Source organism: Sander lucioperca, chromosome 7 (assembly GCF_008315115.2).
Source record: "Sander lucioperca isolate FBNREF2018 chromosome 7, SLUC_FBN_1.2, whole genome shotgun sequence".
In the NCBI taxonomy this organism is placed as follows: Eukaryota; Metazoa; Chordata; class Actinopteri; order Perciformes; family Percidae; genus Sander; species Sander lucioperca.
Window position 1 is genome coordinate 24,355,368 of NC_050179.1, and position 18,251 is coordinate 24,373,618.

Sequence of the window (18,251 nt, forward strand, 5' to 3'; positions counted from 1 at the left end):
ATATACACCGTGTAAAGTGAGACGAAACAACGTTTCACCATGGATCAAGTGGTGTTACACATTTAAAATACAGAAAAACAACATTTGAGACTACAGGCTACATTTAGTGCACACACATTATACACAAAGTGCAATTACTACTTAAAGTAGAGCATTTAAGACAGACAAGGGACAGGACAGACAACAGACAACAAAAGACAGGGCATAGGTAGACTTGTAACAGAGCACTGATTGTTATAAGTTAGGTTCACTGTGAGGTAGGGCTGTCAACGAATATTCTAAATTCGAATATATATTCGAATAGTTTTTAAAAAACAAATTTCGAAGGTGAAAATTAATATTCGAATTAAAAAAAAAAATGTGGAAAAAAACGCTCGCGGTAGCAGAGGCTGTCTGACTGTCTGCTTTGCGAGTGGGCGCACTAGCGCGCCTGAGGGTTCAGGGACAGGTCACAGGAGTCGCACTGTCTGGCACAGTGTCACTGCTGAAAGTTGACAGAAAGTGCAGAGCCCAACTCGACCGCATCAGAGAAAGCGATTTTAACCCCCCAAAATCTAAAAAGCCATGTCTGGAAGTACTTTGGATTTTGGTCGGTAGGAGGTAAAATAGTTGAGCCGCGAGATAAAGTTGTATGCAAGAGATATGCATGAATAAAAGGTTAAATGCACTGCTTCCACTGGTTTGATTATTTACCGTTTCATGTCAAGGAAAAGCTCCATGTTTACCACAGCACAGCTCGCTCGGAGCGTTCAATGTCGGTTCTATATCAGCTACTGTGAAACTTCAATTAATGTTAATAATATTTGTTTCAATCACTGAATGAAGCCTGCTATATTTGGGACAATAGTCGCGACCTTAAATTGCTTGCACAAAACTCTTGATCAGCACTCAAAATGTGTTTATTGTTGTTCATTTTAAACCGTTATGCGCACAGCTGCACATTGCGCAGAGAGCGTGAGGGCGAGAGAGAGAAAGTGCTCGAGTGAGCGAGCGAGCGTGAAGTCTGTGGTCTTGGCCATCATTTGATTTACTTGTTTTTGTGTAGGTAATACGTAAACTTAAATAGACTACCTATACAAGTAGTTATGTCTCTTTGTATTAATTTGTCCTGTTATTGACGTAATGCGTGTCATTGACAAAATGCACATGCGCAACCATATGTTTGAATAGTTCAAATATTATGTGTTTTTTTAGAGGGAATATTCAAACGTCATTTTTGAGTAATTTTTACAGCCCTACTGTGAGGAGGATTTCAGTTCATTGTGAAAATTTTGCATCATGTTTTGTTGTCTGACTGCTTGAGGGAAGAAGCTCTTCCCCATTCAATAGAGGCGCGGGCAGTTATACTGCGGTACCTTCTACCTATACCTATCTATATCACATTGTGGAACAAGTTACCAGCGATGATCATCGTAGCACCCAGTAAGGCAAGTTTTAAAATACTAAAAAAAGAACACACCAACAATAATCCCAGCACTAATTAACCAAACTGAACTACTACGATGGAATGCAATTTGACGTGTTGTCAAATTTAGTTTTCCAACTTGACGTACGTGTTCTTATTGATACTTTGTATATGTGTTAGACAGGTATGTCTTGTTTAATATGTTATGTGTCGTGTGTGGACCCCAGGAAGAGTAGCTGCTACCTGAGTGGCAGCTAATGGGCATCCAATATAAAAAATAAGGAATTATTTATTATTGTTAGTTTCTTGAAACCCATTTGAATGTGTTGTTTTTGTTTCAGGAATTTAGATCAAATATTTAAAATAGATATTATATTTACGACTTGAGGAAATACATTAAAAAATTGAAATCAAGAAGTTTAAATTACAATTTTAGCAGTCACCAATTATCAACTTGGTGTCAGACTCCAACCACACACAGTCCCCATAGACAGTGAAAGAAATGGACACAGTGACGCCACAGACTTCGACGGAGACCAGTGAAGTCAATTAGAAGCACTTTTGCGGTTATGGCTGAGCGTTACTGCGCAGCCTCAAACTGAGCTTGAAGACGTAGATGTGACGTGAGCAACCTGTCTGAAATTTGTAAGCCTTCTGGTTGCTGTGCCAAGAGAAATTTCAATCATTCCCAATCTTGTGGATAAAGCGGATCGTGGATAAATGTTACTTCATATGAATTCACTTGCCACATACCGAAGTATTTCCAATCCATCAAAACGTTGCTGAAATATTTTGTTCCAATGCTTTCATGGACTTTCTATGGGCTTCTCCCTCGTCCCCCTGATTGCCTGCGAGCTTCTCCTGACAGTACGGTAATTTCTCTACTGTGCGACAGAAAGTCGCGTGGTTGTGACACAATCGTTAGCCTATTTTTACAAAAACGGCTGCTACGGGGCCATAACGTGAGATACAAGGCATTCCCCCCCCCCCTTTCCTGTCTTCAGCTGTCCTCTCAAATAAAAGCCACAAAAAAAAAACCAACAACCTCCTGTTGTCCTCGGGTCAAATTTTAAATAATGTGGGTTTCTTTCAACCTAATTGTCAAAGAAAAGTAAAATAAATCAGCTCGGTACTTTCATTGAATTTAGGTGTTTTATTCAATTTCATAGCATTTGAAGAAAAAAATTACAAAAGAAACGTTGAAAAAAGTGACAAAAATGTCAGAAAAAGCTTTAAAAATGCAGGAAGAAAAAAAATCAACTAAATATTTTTTTTTAAATTGTCAAAAAAAAAGTGACATAAACGTCAGAAAAAATGACAAGAAACTTGGAAGAAAAATCAAACAAAAACGTCAGGAACAGTGACAAGTGTTCGGAAAAAAAATAAAAAAATAAATTAATTTAATTTTAAATTTTGACCTAGAAAAACTAAAAGTTGAATGGTCGACGGGAAGACAACACAAGGGTTAAAAGAAAAAAGAAAGTAGAGCAGGGATTGCCTCAGAAATGAAAAAGTGAAAAAAAGACCTAAGACCCTAGCGGCAGCAAATGTAATTTGCAGCCAGGGTCGTCTAGCAACTCTCCGTTGGCTTGCGAGCTGAAAAAACCAAACTCTGGCTGGGCCACTCACATTGTTAAGCTTTTCTTTGAGAAAAGAACAAAGAACAGTACTGAAGTCATTCTTAAAAAAGTGTGTTTTGCCGACCGGATACGGCAAAAGTTTAATCTATCAACTAGCATTGCTCTGCCTGGTTGTAGCTCTATCCTATTGCGAGCAGAGAGAATTTGAAAAACAACCGTTTATCCCGCCCCTCGGATTGAGCCCTGCCAATGGTGAGTTCCCAGACCCAACATCTTGATGTGGGTCTGGCTCGTCAGGTTAAACTCCCCCTGCTGCGAGCAGGATAACACCGCAAATACAAAAACTTCTATAACTTGTCCTTGAATAGGTTTTCTTTTACCAAGAGCGAAAACTCACCATTTTCTATGTAGCAGGGTATTTTATGTAGCAGCATCAGGCGTCCATGAAGGTCCCTGATGTTCTCTTGAACAGGAAACTGCAGGGGCACTTTGAGGACACAGTTGTGTTTCCCTGCCCTGAACTCAAACACAAACTCCTTCTCAGCAGTACTGTTCGCTTTGCCTTTGTTCTTCTTCATGGTCGCGGCTGAAAAATAGAAGACAACGTGTAAAATAAATCAGTCATACACTCATCGGCCACTTCATTAGGTACACCTGTGCAATGTAATGCAATTCAATAGAGCAGCTCTGCAATCAAGTCTACTTTTAAACATTTTGTTTTTAAATACAGAGTTTCTGCAGGTTTCACCAAGTCGAATTTAAGACTTTTTTAAGACCATTAGGAATAATATTTAAGACCTTTATCACAACATCAACTAAGCCCTAAATTCAGTTTTTTCAAGCCAAGTATAGTTAAACTTGCACTTCGCCATAGCTAAAGAATAAAATCTGTTTTATGTCTGTGGTACAATCGGAAAGAGACTAACGCCAATAACACGAAAGCTGATTGGCTGCAATATAAGTTGCATTTTGGTCTCATGTGTAGTCGTGATGCAGAGAAATTACATTTAGACTAGCGAAAGAAAGAACTACAATGCCCAGAATATAGAAAAATGAACATTAGAGGTAGTGTTGCATGGACGTAGAAAAATGAAGACCTGTTTAAAATTATTGAAGACCTAGAACACAATACTTCAGCGAACTTAAGACTTTTTTAAGGCCTAAAATTTTGATTTTGAAATGTAAGACTCTTTAAAGGACCCACGGATCCCTGATATAATTTGCTCATGAGCATGTTTTATCACGCTCGCGGGATATGACACAATCCTGACGCCATATCTACTTGATGTTTATTATCGAGGTGGTAGTGGGTTCTGGTGTTGTACTGGAGGGCATTATATTGATGGTGTTTCTAATATTCTGGCCCTCTCATGTACTGTATGTAAATGTGGTGGCCAAAACAAGTACAAATACTTACAAATACTGCACGATTCAGAAAATGTCACGATTTGATATCGATTTTCAAGCTCAAGATTCGATTCAAAATCGATTTGATTCAAAAACGATTCATGATTCAAAAAACGATTCACAGTATGTAAATGTAGTTACTTTTCCCTTGTGATTGCAGTACATACAATTATTTATTTTTTTTATTAAAAAATATGAATCGATTTTTTGAATTCTATGAATCGATTTTGAATCGGTAGAGCTTGAATCGCAATTCAAATGTGAATCGATTTTTTTGCACACCCCTATTTGTTACTGTACTCAAGTAGATTTTTCAGATATTTTTACTTTACTATTTATTTTTGTGGTGACTTTTTACTTTTACTCCTTACATTTTTAACACGAATATCGGTACTTTCTACAAAATTGGCTCGTTACTTTAGTTTCAAATAATTTCAGTGGAGCTACCGTTATTATTTTTCGCGTCATCAATACCGAATTCAATCTAATTGGATGGGAATATGCAGTACGTTGCACTTGACGCAATACTACGGGGAGACACTACATGTGAATAGGGTAAACATTTTAACTAGCCTAATAGATATCACCACGAAACTTCCCAAGTTGATTACTTAGATCAGGGATGTTAAACTCAAATGAGAATCACATCAAGGGCCAGACATGTAGAGTTTGTTGACATGCTTTTATTTTAAGAGAAAAATAACCATATATTTTACTGTATTTTATGTCTCATATAACCTATTTGGTCAGCAAAAGTCAGCAAAAAAGTTCCTTAGCCATCTTAGAATTTAGCAAATCCAGCAAAACAATGCATTCTGATAACAACAACCTGTTTCACAGGCTGTGTGGGAATTTCTGTGTCTCAAAGTCACCTTGAATGTGGCGTAATTACATTTTGAAAAGTTTCCCTGTCTTTTTGGTCTGGCGCACAACAAGGCATGCCAAAATTTATCGTGAACCTGAATTCATATAAATGTACGGGCCGGATCAAAATTTGCGAGGGGCCGGATTTGGCCAGCGGGCCTTGAGTTTGACACATGTGACTTAGATTATGACAATTGTTTTTTGTATAACAAGTTTTCTGAGGGGGGGTGACCTCTAGCTCACCCAGTAGAGTGTGCGCCCCATGTAGACTGAGTCCTTGGCAGTGGCTCGGGTTTGTCGCCCCCCTCTCTCTCACCTTCCCTGTCTTCTAGCCATCCTGTCTATTAAAAAGGTCATAAAAAGCCCCAAAAATGATCTTTAAAAAATAAATCATATTTCCACACATTCATTTCCAGAACAGAAATCTGAACATTGGATAAAGCCAGGTTCAAGATCCTGGTTTCATTTTGTTGACATATTAGAGTCAAAGGTTGCTTACAGAGGGGATTTCAGATATCCCTTTTTATCATTTCAATTCAATTCAAATATTATTCCAGACTATGAAGCCTTTTGCAACAACAAAACAGACAAACCAACCGAAATACAATGAAATACAAACAAGCAATGCTACATTTGATGATGAAATAGGCTACTGCAGGCACAATCAGGCGGAGTTAAGTGAAGCTTCATTGATTTTATTCGCTGCAGCTCTTCTCATAATCATCAGCAGGAAGTTTTCATTAATAATAGAGGTGCAACGATGAATCGATTAGTTGTCAACTATTAAATTAATCGCCAACTATTTTGATAATCGATTAATCGTTTGAGTCATTTTTTTTATTAAAAAATTGAATATCTTTGAGTTGTGGACAACACAAGACATTTGAGGATGTCATCTTAGGCTTTGGGAAACGCTGATCCACATTTTTCACCATGTTTTGACATTTTTATAGATCAAACAACTAATTGATTAATCGAGAAAATAATCGACAGATTAATCAACAATGAAAATAATCGTTAGTTGCAGCCCTAATTAATAACGACTAGAGTTCAGTAGAACCCCTAAAGTCCCAAAAATTGGAAATGTATGTGAGTAAGCATTGATTTGGTGATCTGAGGTCAAAAGACGTAAAAAACCAGGCTGGTGTTCCGTTTCAGCGTAGTTAGTAGGGCTGCACAATTAATCGCAATTGTATCAAAATATGGACTAGTGCAATATCCAAATGGCAGGGGGGGTGCAATATTTGTTAAAGGCAAAATATGTGTCAAACCATTCTGAATAAAGTATTGTGGTGCTGCAGAGACGTCCCGGCCTACAAATCCTATCCTACAGAAAAAAATCTTTGTTTGGTACAGATCCTTGCAAAAATCACACTATAATCATTTGAATTTCTTTCAATGTTAATAATTTTCAATGAAAATGAGAATAATGGTCAATAAAAAATAAATTACAAAAAAAGAAAAGAAAATGAGAATAATGATACAAAAACGATCATTCCCTCCAATATCGTGAATCACGATATCAGTAAAAAATAATCGCAATTTGATATTTTCCTCATATTGTTACAGCCCTAGCACTTCATGCAGGCAGGGATGCAGAACTTGGCACAACACCGGCGTTTAGAAAATGAACTTTTAAATGCTACTTATCGTTTGTCAACAACCGGTCATGTTATATTTTAGGAGGCAATTTGGCTTTGTGTGCTCTGATTAATTTGGCATGCACTTTACACATCTGTCATAATTATGTTTTAATGAAAAACTACCACTTGGAAGAAGTACATACAGTTTCTTAATTTCCCCCGAACAACCTCGAGATGTAAGCTAATTAGTGTTACACCGTCCAAATCCCACGTTAACTGATTTGATGGAAGCAAAATAGCTCAAAATCAAAAAATTGGCCAGTGCATGGAAAAACAATGTTTTTTGCCTATAGCGTTTATGCCTTGTTAAACTGTAACTAGCCAAGGACAAGTGCTGTGCAGTTTCTAAAATCAATGTTTTATGGCTAATCCCTGTTACAGTAAAACTGTCAGCTAACGTTACCTTGTTATTGTAAATGTAGCTCCAGGCTAGCTTAGCAGTGTAGCTTACGCTTAAGGTACGAAAGTTAAAAATAATAAACGAGAGGCAGTCTGTTGTGGACGTGTCGAGCTGAGCATCGCTGTTTGCTTTGTTTTGGTGAACATATATACATCTTTAAAAAGCATATTTACCTGAGAATGAATGAATAGCGGTGTTTCCTGCTGCAGAGACGGCGGCTCCTGTTCAACTATCAGCTGACTGCTGCAGCGTGTAGCTGTGTGACAGCAAAAGCACTTTCGCGAGACTGAGGCTCAGCTGTATAGTTCATTTCTTAGTTGTGTATCAGAACTGCTATATGTGTGTGAAAGCTTAGCATCATTTGGAAAAATCATATATATATATTTATGTGGTTGTTCTCTTTCACATACAAAGCAGAGCCACGAATCTAATGACCCCGAAATTTAATTTAAGCTAAGACGTTTTTTTTCTTAGGCACTACCGCCCCCTGCTGGTTGATTAGAGAAGCGTTAACTAGGAAATACAGCAAAAGATGTTAATTAAACAATGCATTTTTGCTATAACTAACTGTGGGAATTTATGAACACTGTTTTGGAGGCGGAGATTATATTGCATCTATAATTGTAAATACACACATGGTGTGTAGCATTCCACCTAAAAGATACAAAATAGCCTTCACTTAATTGCACAAGATCCTGACATGTTGTAGGTGGTGGTGGGTGATGGCGACAAAAGCATAACTTTTAATTCTAATTTATCTCAGTTCACTGGATCCATGTTTGCCGAATCAATTAAATTGAATTTCTGAAAATTCAATTTACACACTCAAGTTAAATTCCATGAGTTTTGAGGTGCCTTTTCCCCCAATATTTATTGGGGGGGGGGAGACATTAAATTATACAACATTGCAGACAAGTACTCATTATAATAAAACAGAAAAATAAGAATATGACTTTAAAGAAATTATTATTATTATTATTATTATTATTATTAATAATAATAATAATAATAATAATAATAATAATAATAATAATAATAGAATTGGGATAAATAAACCCTAATAATTCAATATTATAATAATAGAAAAAAGGATACATTACTTTCTTTAAAGTGTTCCCTGTAGGCTTAGGCTACATTTTGATAGTTTTATTATTATTTTATATTATTTAAATTCACATAAAAATACAATAAAATTGGGGATGACTTTTGTTATTTTGCATTTATTATGTAATAATAATGTATGTATGTTATTATGTATTATCCTTTTGAGGTTCCTGTCGAGAGAGCAGTGATGTGGCCAAGCCGGTCCTACCCCTTTGTTTTTGTTTTTTCTAATATGTTTATCTTCAAAACTTCCTCTACCTGCCATTCAATTAAAGAAAGTTACACTTTTTAAAGGTTTGTACTCACTTATTATACATATATTCAAATGTTATGTAGTTATTTGTTTACTGTGTTATTGTGATGACTAAAAGCTCTACAACAACAACTAAAAGCCACTGAAGTTAAGTTTATGCATGGCTGTGCGCTGATACTTGACTGTTTTAGCAATGAGCACAGGCTTCCACTGAACAAAACATATTTTAACACAAGCCTTTTCCACGGCTCTGGAGTTTGCTCAGTTGTCATGGAGAAATCACACACAGCATAGCATACTTTGAAAAGCTTACTACACCTACAAGCATTTTGCAGGGCTTTCAACTACTTCTCAAAATCTGCATCAGTAGATAGAGTTTGCTCAGTTCCTAATGGAGAATATACTGTATGGTACCATATATTTAGTAGGTCCATACCGTATATAATATAAATGATGTGCAAGTATACACAGTGTAGTGCAAACACTTTAAACTCAAAGAAAGTATTTTTTAAATGTTTTCATGTATTGGATATTGGATTGTGTTCTTTGCCGTGTATGTGCGCGCGCGTGTGTGTAGTGTGCATGTAGCCTTGCACGCTCCTAAAGACGTGCGTGTGTTTTCTTCAAGTTTGAGTAGGTAAGGGAACGTGTAAAAGTATCACGCCTACACACATTCGCATAACCCTTCTCTTTCCAATTCTAAAATAAAATACCGACCAATCCTTGCAGTTCATTAACATTTAACCACGATACAATAATCGGTGTGTTAGAAAATATTTACTGACTACAAGTTTTCAAAAACACACGACGCTTCTGAATTGATGTGAGTATTTGCAGACGCTCCCTGCGACGATTGAACCGTCCCGTCATACCTCGCGTGGCCAACGGCTCTCTTCACCACCGAATGTTTGCTCATTGAATTACCATACTCAACCTGTTCGGCTCGATTTAGCGAAGCATTTTGGAGCAAACCAGGTCGGACTAGCTCATTAAGCACCAGCAACCGGACACACTACCCGGGCCTTGTGTTTGTCTGACTGCGGTGGTGCTTTCCTGGGCTCGCTGGCTGGGTTTGGTCGGGGAGGCAGAGGGAAGTAACGTTACAGAGCTGGTCCCGAATGATGATGGAGCTAGAGTCGGCCAGTAATAGAGGCGAACTGGGAGCTGTGGGGGACTCGCTGCAGCCACAGACTCCCAGCAGGCACGAAAAGAGCCTGGGACTGCTCACGACCAAGTTTGTGACTTTACTACAGGAGGCGAAGGACGGAGTGCTGGATCTGAAAGCGGTGAGCATGCAGCCTAGAGTCTTTGTTGTTAGCTAGCACATGTACGTTACATGCACTTTCGCTAGCCTGCCTGTTAGCCTAGCCTAGCTGTGTGACAGGCTAATTTGAATGGGTGATACCTCTTATGGCTTTGTAGTTATTCTACACGTCGGACACTTTCAAACCTACGCTTTAAAGTTGTGTCATGGCGTTTCTCAAAGTAAGGGTTAACTTACAAACTGAACTTTGAGAACACCGGTCAACTTTTCAGACTGCCCCCTGCAGATTCAAAGTTTAAAAAGTGGGTCAGCTTTTGTCGTCCCCTTCTGTGCTAACGCCACTGCATCGTCACACATGAACAATTCTTTTCTGATTGATAACATCTTTGTCACTTAACGGCATCCATTCACTCGGTTAGTTTCCAATACGTACTCGAAAAGCATATACGTTTAGCTACAATACATTAGCTATGTACATGTAACGTGACATTAACCAACGTTAGCTGTGTTCTCCGCCACAGTCAATGCCACCAGATATTCCATATTACATAATATTCTGACCTTCATGATGTTGGCACTGTGCTTTGTCTTTCTCTTTCCTTTTCACCTGTCCATAAAAACACTGCATGTATCAATATTGAAACCAACTGACTTTGAGCAATCACTTGAATCCCTCTCTCCTCAATAAAATGTGTCCAAGACAGGGAAAAAAAAGAATGACTTTGTGTCATTTATAAAAATAAAAAAAGAATAACTGTCTTTTTATAAAACTTATAAAACTCTGCTCTGACTAGAATATATCTATATGTTGACACTGCTGGAAAAAGTAAAACGTAACTAACAGGGCATTCAGTGTGGCTCCCAAAGCCACATTGAACTGGATATTTGTTTTGCATGAGTAAATAATGTTATGTGAACTGGTAAATTGAAAGCAGCGCGGTTTATAAGCTGTCATTCAGCAGGTCTGTGACCACATTTCCCTATACTTATCAGCACCCACCATATGGTTACTTATCATAAATTTGTTAAACACCAAGAGGTTGGTCTGGAAAGGAAGTTGAAATTACACTGTTGTACCCAACAATACGTGGTTGCAGGGCATTAAACCCGTTGGTACAGGGATACAGCGGTTTCCCTTTGTCTGTGCATAAGTTATGAGCCTACTGAAGGAGATGCCGACAGTAATCTTTATTGTATTTGTAATAGCTTTTGTCCTGTCTCCCAGGCTGCAGACACATTGGCGGTGCGACAGAAACGACGTATCTACGATATCACTAATGTTTTGGAGGGAATTGGACTGATCGAGAAGAAGTCCAAGAACAGCATCCAGTGGAAGTAAGTACACAGTACTTTTTTTAATTCTCCAAAAGTGGAAAGAAGCTCCTTTTTTTTAAATTTAAAACCCCCCCGAAATAAGTACAAAATATACCACCGTCATGAAAAGGAAAATCTTCAGCACAGAAAAGTAATTGTGCTTACATAATGAGAGGGCTGAACTATCTAAAACCATGCCACTAAATGTGTGTCTTGCAAGCACTTGCACCAATTATCTTTGCATGGACTTATGTTTGCTTATGTGTTATTCGGTGTGACAAACGTGCTCATGACTCAGTGGCTGATATCTCATAACAGTAGAGAAACAACTGTTGAGAAGGAGAGTGTGAAGCCATATGAAACTAATTAGAATCTCAGTTTTCGTGACCTCTCATTTCGGTTATAGAACTGACCACGGACAATGTATGTTGTATTTGTCACTTTTTGTGTACTTATTTTGACAATCAACAAGTCCTTGTCACAGTATAATCATTTCCAACGATGCTATAACAAAATGGCATTAACAATAGAACAACAGAACCAAAATCAAGCATTTCTACTGTATCAATTTGGAGAACTGCCCAAGTTAAGCCCCACAATATAAGGTCCCATATTTATACCGTGGAATAGCTACATTTCTAAAAACGTGAGGTGCTGTAAACGTTGGTAAGTTCAGCTATGTTTCCAGCAAACATCCAACGACTAAGACTTACAAGACTTTATCTTTTGACCATTTCGTAAACCGTATAAAACTGTCTCGTTTACTATGCTTTGTGGGTGTGACTTTTTGCTGTGTCATCATTATCATGATTACTTTGTTTACTAGAGCACAGAATTGTTTACAAGAGCACAACATTGAGACAAGACAATTTTTTCTGTCAAAGTGCACCAGATTGTGTGTGTGTGCATGCGTGTAACTTTTGGGCAGGTGTGTTAGTACCGCTCACAATACTGTTCATTAGTGTTCATCATTGCAACAACAACAGAAAATACTGTTGTGGATCTTGTTGACTCACTTCAATAATAAATGTAACTATAAAGACAACATTATTTCCAACTGTGTGATAATCACTAGTGCTGCAGCTACTTAGCGATTATAGAAATAGTTGCCAACGAATTTCGTGGATGGATGTTGGGATGCACTGCATCCGACATGAGATCGGAGAGTGACACAGTTTACAGTTTTTGGAATATTTCATGCCATTCAGAGACAGTCTAAAGTCAATCCTTTATTTCAGAAACTGAGCAATATTTGATCGGTTTCATTCATGGCATTGCTAAGCAACAGATTCGGTCCATGTTTACTTCCTGTCAGCTGATGTAATTTCCGACAGATTTGTGTACGTCAAATATATATATAATCGTGGGTGTGGGTGGGTGTGTGTGGGTGTGGCTGCAACTGTAAATAAACGGGTACACATTTAGCATGTAGGCTTAAACTGTGAATTGTTAACGTTACATTTATCATTCTCAGTGCATTGCTGCATCATTTATTCAGTTTCATTTTTTTGTTGTAGTGGCAATTTGAACTAAAACAACATGGTATGTAACTGTAAATGTTAAAAGAGCATTGTACAAGTAGGCGAAGAATATGCTTTGTTTGTTGAAAATAATGCTGGAAGTAATAATCTACAGATTCATATAATTTACAACATCTGTCATAAACAATGTTCCCCGTCAACGCAGCTGTAGTCCTGACATATCTGTTTTGTCCAAGCTTTAATACAAGGCATATTGATCAGTAGCCAAGAGAAAGGGACTGTGAATGACTCTGCGGCGCTGTATATCACTATTAAAGCAGGGTGTTAATGAAAAACGCCGCGTGTGCTTATGAGTGTGTGAAGCTGTCTTGACCTGCCGACTGCACATGACTATGTACTGTATGTGTCTTTGTGTTGCAGGGGTGTAGGTCCAGGATGTAACACCAGAGAGATCGCCGATAAGCTAATTGATCTGAAGGCCGAGCTAGATGACCTGGCTCTCAGGGAAAACGAGCTGGACCAGCAGAGAGTCTGGGTCCAGCAGAGCATCAAGAATGTCACTGACGACTCCAACAACAGCCCATATCCTTCACGGCACGCTGTGTGTTTGTGTGTATGCTATAGCTAGAATACGGTTTTCAGAGATGCAGATCAACGCTTTCTCCAGAGCCCCAGAAGACATCAATGAGCTGTTGTCACAAGTTGAGCAGTACTCTTCGTGACTGGTAAACTGATCTTGATCTGGAAAATTGGTGGATTTATGTTTGATTATATCAGTAGAGCTGTGGCAGCTGTAAGAAAGGCCCATCCAATAATTGTGGTACTGTAACTTTTACCTTTTTTAATGGAGAATATTAAATTCATTTGTAGGGTCATTCAGAAGTCCATAGGTGCTGAAGGACACCAGGGTTAGGGTTAACCCTAATCCCCGACATATCCAATCTCAACACGTTTTAGTTTCATAAATGGAGTTCTGGGATCCAGAGTTTTTGGAGCTTGACTCATACTAGAGACTTAAAGGAACACGCCGACTTATTGGGACTTTAGCTTATTCACCGTATCCCCCAGAGTTAGATAAGTCCATACACACCCTTCTCATCTCCGTGCGTGTTGTAACTCTGTCTGACGCCCCCACCGCTAGCCTAGCTTGGCACAGACCCTGGAGGTAACCTGCTCCAACTAGCCTACTGCTCCCAATAAGTGACAAAATAACGCCAACATTTTCCTATTTACATGTTGTGATTTGTATAGTCACAGCGTGTACAAATAACAAGGTCACATGAGACACAGCCATCTTCTAACTGTATACATACTGGGAACTATATTCTCAGAAGGCGAAGCACTGCTACTCTCTGCTCCTCACCACGGGGCTTCTCAGGTGCTGCAAGCATATCACTCCGCCCAAGTAGCAGAAGTAGCAGCGGCTTCGCTTATTTTGAATAAGCTAAAGTCCCAATAAGTCGGTGTGTTCCTTTAAAGTCAGGATATCTCTGCCTCTGCTGCTTCAACTTAACCATCTCTTTTTTTAATCTCTGTCCCCTTTTACGAAAGTGCAATACTATGTTTTTGGAGTACCCTGTCAATAAATATGAAGTATTCATCAAACCATCCAACCTTAGTTAGTTCACTTGAAGATGAAATGGCTTTTGCTAACGACTCCACAACCAGTCAGTCATGTGTAATGCCAGTGTGCTAAGGTGCATTGTTGACATGAGCGTTATTGGAATTGGACCCTTAACACATTCATACTATGGCATATATAAAACATGAAGACCTCTGTGGAGCTTTCAAAGGTAAGTATTTCAGAGGCTCAATGGTTATAGACATTTTTCTGTGACATTCCCATTGACAGTCTCAAACGCAGTTTCCATCACTCGTCACTTGCCTGTCCTTCCTCAGGTGACACACTCCTTGCGATCCGTGCTCCCATTGGCACACAACTAGAGGTCCCCATACCAGAAGCTGTAAGTTATGTGTGTGGTTTGTGCATTTTGTAGGCTCCTTAGGTCCAGCTACTGCTTTGTCTCATGTCTCAGACTGGGTTTATGTGTTCTTATCCAGGTCCTCAACGGACAGAGGAAATACCAGATCCGTCTCAAGAGTGCATCTGGACCCATTGAGGTTTTGCTTGTCAATAAGGACCCATCCAGCGCCTCTCCCGTTGTTTTGCCCGTCCCTCCTCCAGATGACATCCTTCAAAGCCTCCCAGCGACGACACCTACCTCTCATCCGTCCACTGCTGCCTCCCAGGTCCACACAAATATCTGCTTTCTCTATGCAATTAGCTCTATCTCCGTATTCATCGGTTTACTGTAAGAGACTGGATGATAAGACGGCTTTCTTTATTGAAACGCTAAAGAACATTAGAAAAAGACATTGATCCCAAGACAACAATATTTTCAGCGTTCCTTATTTTTTATATTCACAACGAAAAGACTTTCCTCTCTTTTCTTTCCTTCGTCTTTCCACCTTCCAGGTCTCCAAAGCAGCAACGTCTACAAAACCTGGTCCTGCCACGACGTCAGCTCCAGCAGCCAATCAGACCGCCTCAGTGACAGGTACCAATGAGTGCTCTGTGAGCTCAAATATGGCACATTTTTATTCTACTGTAGACTTAAGTAATTGCAGTAGGGAAGTCCAAGTCTTGTAGACTACGAGACTTGGACTACCCTACCCTACTAAAATTCTCAAAACTATCTACATTTCACCTTATTTTATTGTTGTATTTTACACTGATGTGATGTACGGTAATATAATGCCAAGAACCAGCATTATTTTTATTCATACGTGTTTTATTTCAGAAGTGACGAGCACCACGCCACTCACCCCAATCACAGATACACCTGCTGCAGTTACCCAGCAACTACAGTCTTCTGCCTCGCTGGATGGGTCTGCGTCCTCATCTGCCTCTGCAGTATTTGAACCAATGAAGTCAAATCCCTCTGAATGTGAGTTTTGCATGTTGCTGAACTCTTTTGAAATCGAATCAGTTTGACTCTACAAATACCAGACTGAGGGAAAAAATAAATAAAAAAATGATCCCCTTAGTGAAGATAATTACATTTTTGAGTATTTTTAATAATAAATAAAAACAGTGGCGGGGCGCCGGGTAGCTCACCTGGTTGAGTGTGCACCCCATGTACAAAGACCTGTGGCCCTTTGCTGCATGTCATTCCCATCTCTCTCCCCTTTCCTGTCAAACAAAAGCCTTAAAAAAAACAACAGTGGCATTATGTACACAAACTGGCAATTAAAGGGTTAGCATTCTGAAAAAGAATGAACATTTGGTATTTGGTTATAATCAGGACTGATGGCTACAAAATGTAACTCTGTGAAATTGGAAACTAATATTAATATATAATTGTATGGCAGTTTTAGATGCTGATATATTTTTTCCTTTAAGGACATCAGAGCAACTTTTTTAAAGTGAGGCACAAAGGTGTATGTGTAATGTAATGAAGCTGAAATGTTGTTGTCTTTTATCTTCTAGTGCTGGACTTCCCCAAAGAGCTCTCTGAAATGTTTGATCCAACAAAAGGTAAATTCCTCTTGAGTATTACATAAATAACATGTACTACTTCCTGCAGACTGATGGTCCTTTTCTCTGTTTCTCACAGAGATCATGAGTGGAGACCTTTTGGAGGACTTGATGTCATCAGAAGGTGAGTTTGTTTACGGACACCCGGGTGGAGAAGCAAATGACAATTGCTGTGAAAGAGTTTGACAAAGTCGGGAATTGATTTAATGTCTGTATTATGTGTATGACAAAGAGGTTATGTAATACTAGGGCTGCTCGATTATGGAAAAAATAATCTAGGATCGCATCACGATTATTTTGGTCAATGTAGAAATCACGATTATTTAACATGATTACTCATTGACTTTTGGAAAGACGCAATTACTGAATTGAAAAAACTGAAACAGTAAAACAAATCAACAGTGAAAACACGTAGACTTAGGGAATTTCCCTTTATACTTTTCCCGTTTTAACCTTTTTTAAGCCCAATAGCAGTTTACTTGCAAACCGTAATGTGCAAAATAATCGTTTTTCTCAATGACTCGGTTTTTGTGATCGTTAAGAGCCGAAATCGTGATCACAATTTAAACATTCAATTCATTGCACATCGTCCTATTTAAAGGTGCACTATGAGTTCCCGCGTGACGTCACTTCTGTTGACGTTCCAAGTAAATACCAAACAAAACAGAGCAAGCTCGCCCCCCCCCCCCCATGTTTCCGTAACTGTCATGACTAACTGACCAACTGTCACTAACCCCCACCCCCTCCCCCAACCAATCTTGTCGGTGATTGGCTGGAACACGGTTTGTCGTATTTAGGTGCACAGCCTGTGTCTCTAGTGTTTGTTTGACGTTTACGACCCCTGTGTTGCACAGTGTATTCAGGGGGGGCAGGCAGCTAGCGGATCAAGGAGACATGCCTACGATTTGAGACAAAAATGAAATTGCGTTGAAACCATGCAGGAACTCATAGTGCATCTTTAATACATGTCAGCACTCTGACTCATGGCCTCCTTTTATGCATCCTGGATGTGTCATCTCGTTCTGTCTGTTCCCTCTCCAGTGTTCTCGCCTCTCCTGCGTCTGTCCCCTCCACCCAGCGACCACGACTACATATACAACCTGGATGAGACAGAAGGCCTTTGTGACCTCTTTGACGTCCCCATTCTCAACCTCTGACCCCTGGGACTGTTGTCGGAGTGAGAAGCGGTTTCCCAAACGTGCTTGTCTACCTTCATTTTCTCCATGTTTTGAAGGTGAGAAGAGGTGCCAGAAAGCCAACATGATCTGAAGAGCGTTCACGGACATCCCTGCACTGACACGGTGAGCTCAGCCTGAGCTCAGTCAGACAGTAGCTCCGTGTACAGCCTCTTGAGGAAATACAGGCTAGAACAAAACATTTTACACACTGCTTTTCCAAGGACACAAAGTCAAGAGAAATGACAAATAATTATATTTTTTAGATTGTTATGTAAAGCGTTAATGTTTGTCTATCAGCTTTCCTGTGTGCTTGTGAGCGAACGTGAGTAGGCAATACTTTACGCGAGTGTGCTTGTGCGTCTGTGTGTGCTTGAGTTTTGTATTGAACCCTTTTTTAAACTTGAGTCAGAGGTCGACAGGGGAGAAGAAAAAAAAAAAAAGAGCCTTTTCCTATCAGGTAAAGAGTCATGGCGTTAACAAGAGCAGTCTTTGTCACCCAGCAGCTGCTCGCGCATGGCTTGAATGAGTCCAAACACAGCTGGTTAAATATGCACTGTCCTCATGTACATAGAGAATATATATTTTGTATTACCAGCACCCAAGACTATTATGTAATAATGAACTGCATTTGTAACCCAGGCAGAGCAATAGTTTGCAAATAAACAAACTAAATAAATAAAGGTTCCAGACTCAAATAATCACATTGTATGAATGAAGTGATGTGTTTCAGATAATAGGAATTGGTCTTAATCAAACCTCTCAGTGTTGGAAGTATTTTTGTGAACCAGTTAGAGAAAGAGGATCCTAATGTTGAGTAACT

General features: G+C 39.1%; 2 protein-coding genes across 3 annotated transcripts in view; one reads left to right on the top strand and one right to left on the bottom strand.

Annotated features, from left to right (window-relative positions):
• c7h12orf4 (chromosome 7 C12orf4 homolog) overlaps positions 1 to 7,565 on the bottom strand; it is a 35,586-nt gene extending 28,021 nt beyond the window's left edge. The window contains exons 1-2 of the mRNA XM_031303846.2: positions 7,473 to 7,565; positions 3,383 to 3,571 (exon numbers count right to left, since the gene is read on the bottom strand). Of these exons, the coding sequence (XP_031159706.2) occupies positions 3,383 to 3,563 (181 nt within the window). The 5' untranslated portion in view covers positions 3,564 to 3,571; positions 7,473 to 7,565. The remainder of the gene's footprint in view (positions 1 to 3,382; positions 3,572 to 7,472) is intronic.
• Positions 7,566 to 9,407: 1,842 nt separating this feature from the next.
• On the top strand, positions 9,408 to 17,871 carry e2f4 (E2F transcription factor 4). Of its 2 annotated transcripts, none has more exons than XM_031303866.2 (11): positions 9,408 to 9,942; positions 11,146 to 11,255; positions 13,136 to 13,297; positions 14,465 to 14,508; positions 14,615 to 14,679; positions 14,777 to 14,965; positions 15,192 to 15,273; positions 15,553 to 15,663; positions 16,206 to 16,253; positions 16,333 to 16,377; positions 17,295 to 17,871. In XM_031303866.2, exons 1-11 carry the CDS (start codon positions 9,775 to 9,777, stop codon positions 17,408 to 17,410), a joined length of 1,140 nt encoding a protein of 379 aa, XP_031159726.1. In that variant the 5' UTR covers positions 9,408 to 9,774; the 3' UTR covers positions 17,411 to 17,871. The 2 variants fall into 2 exon arrangements, with proteins under 2 accessions (XP_031159726.1, XP_031159725.1); XM_031303865.2 differs by having other exon boundaries at positions 9,415 to 9,942; positions 15,517 to 15,663.
• Positions 17,872 to 18,251: the final 380 nt, after the last annotated feature.

Coding starts and splice junctions, on each gene's coding strand:
- e2f4 (XM_031303865.2), top strand. CDS start 9,775: ATGATGATGGAGCTAGAGTCGGCCAGTAATAGAGGCGAACTGGGAGCT. Junction 9,943..11,145: donor GAGTGCTGGATCTGAAAGCG/GTGAGCATGCAG, acceptor CCTGTCTCCCAG/GCTGCAGACACATTGGCGGT. Junction 14,680..14,776: donor AGGTCCCCATACCAGAAGCT/GTAAGTTATGTG, acceptor GTTCTTATCCAG/GTCCTCAACGGACAGAGGAA.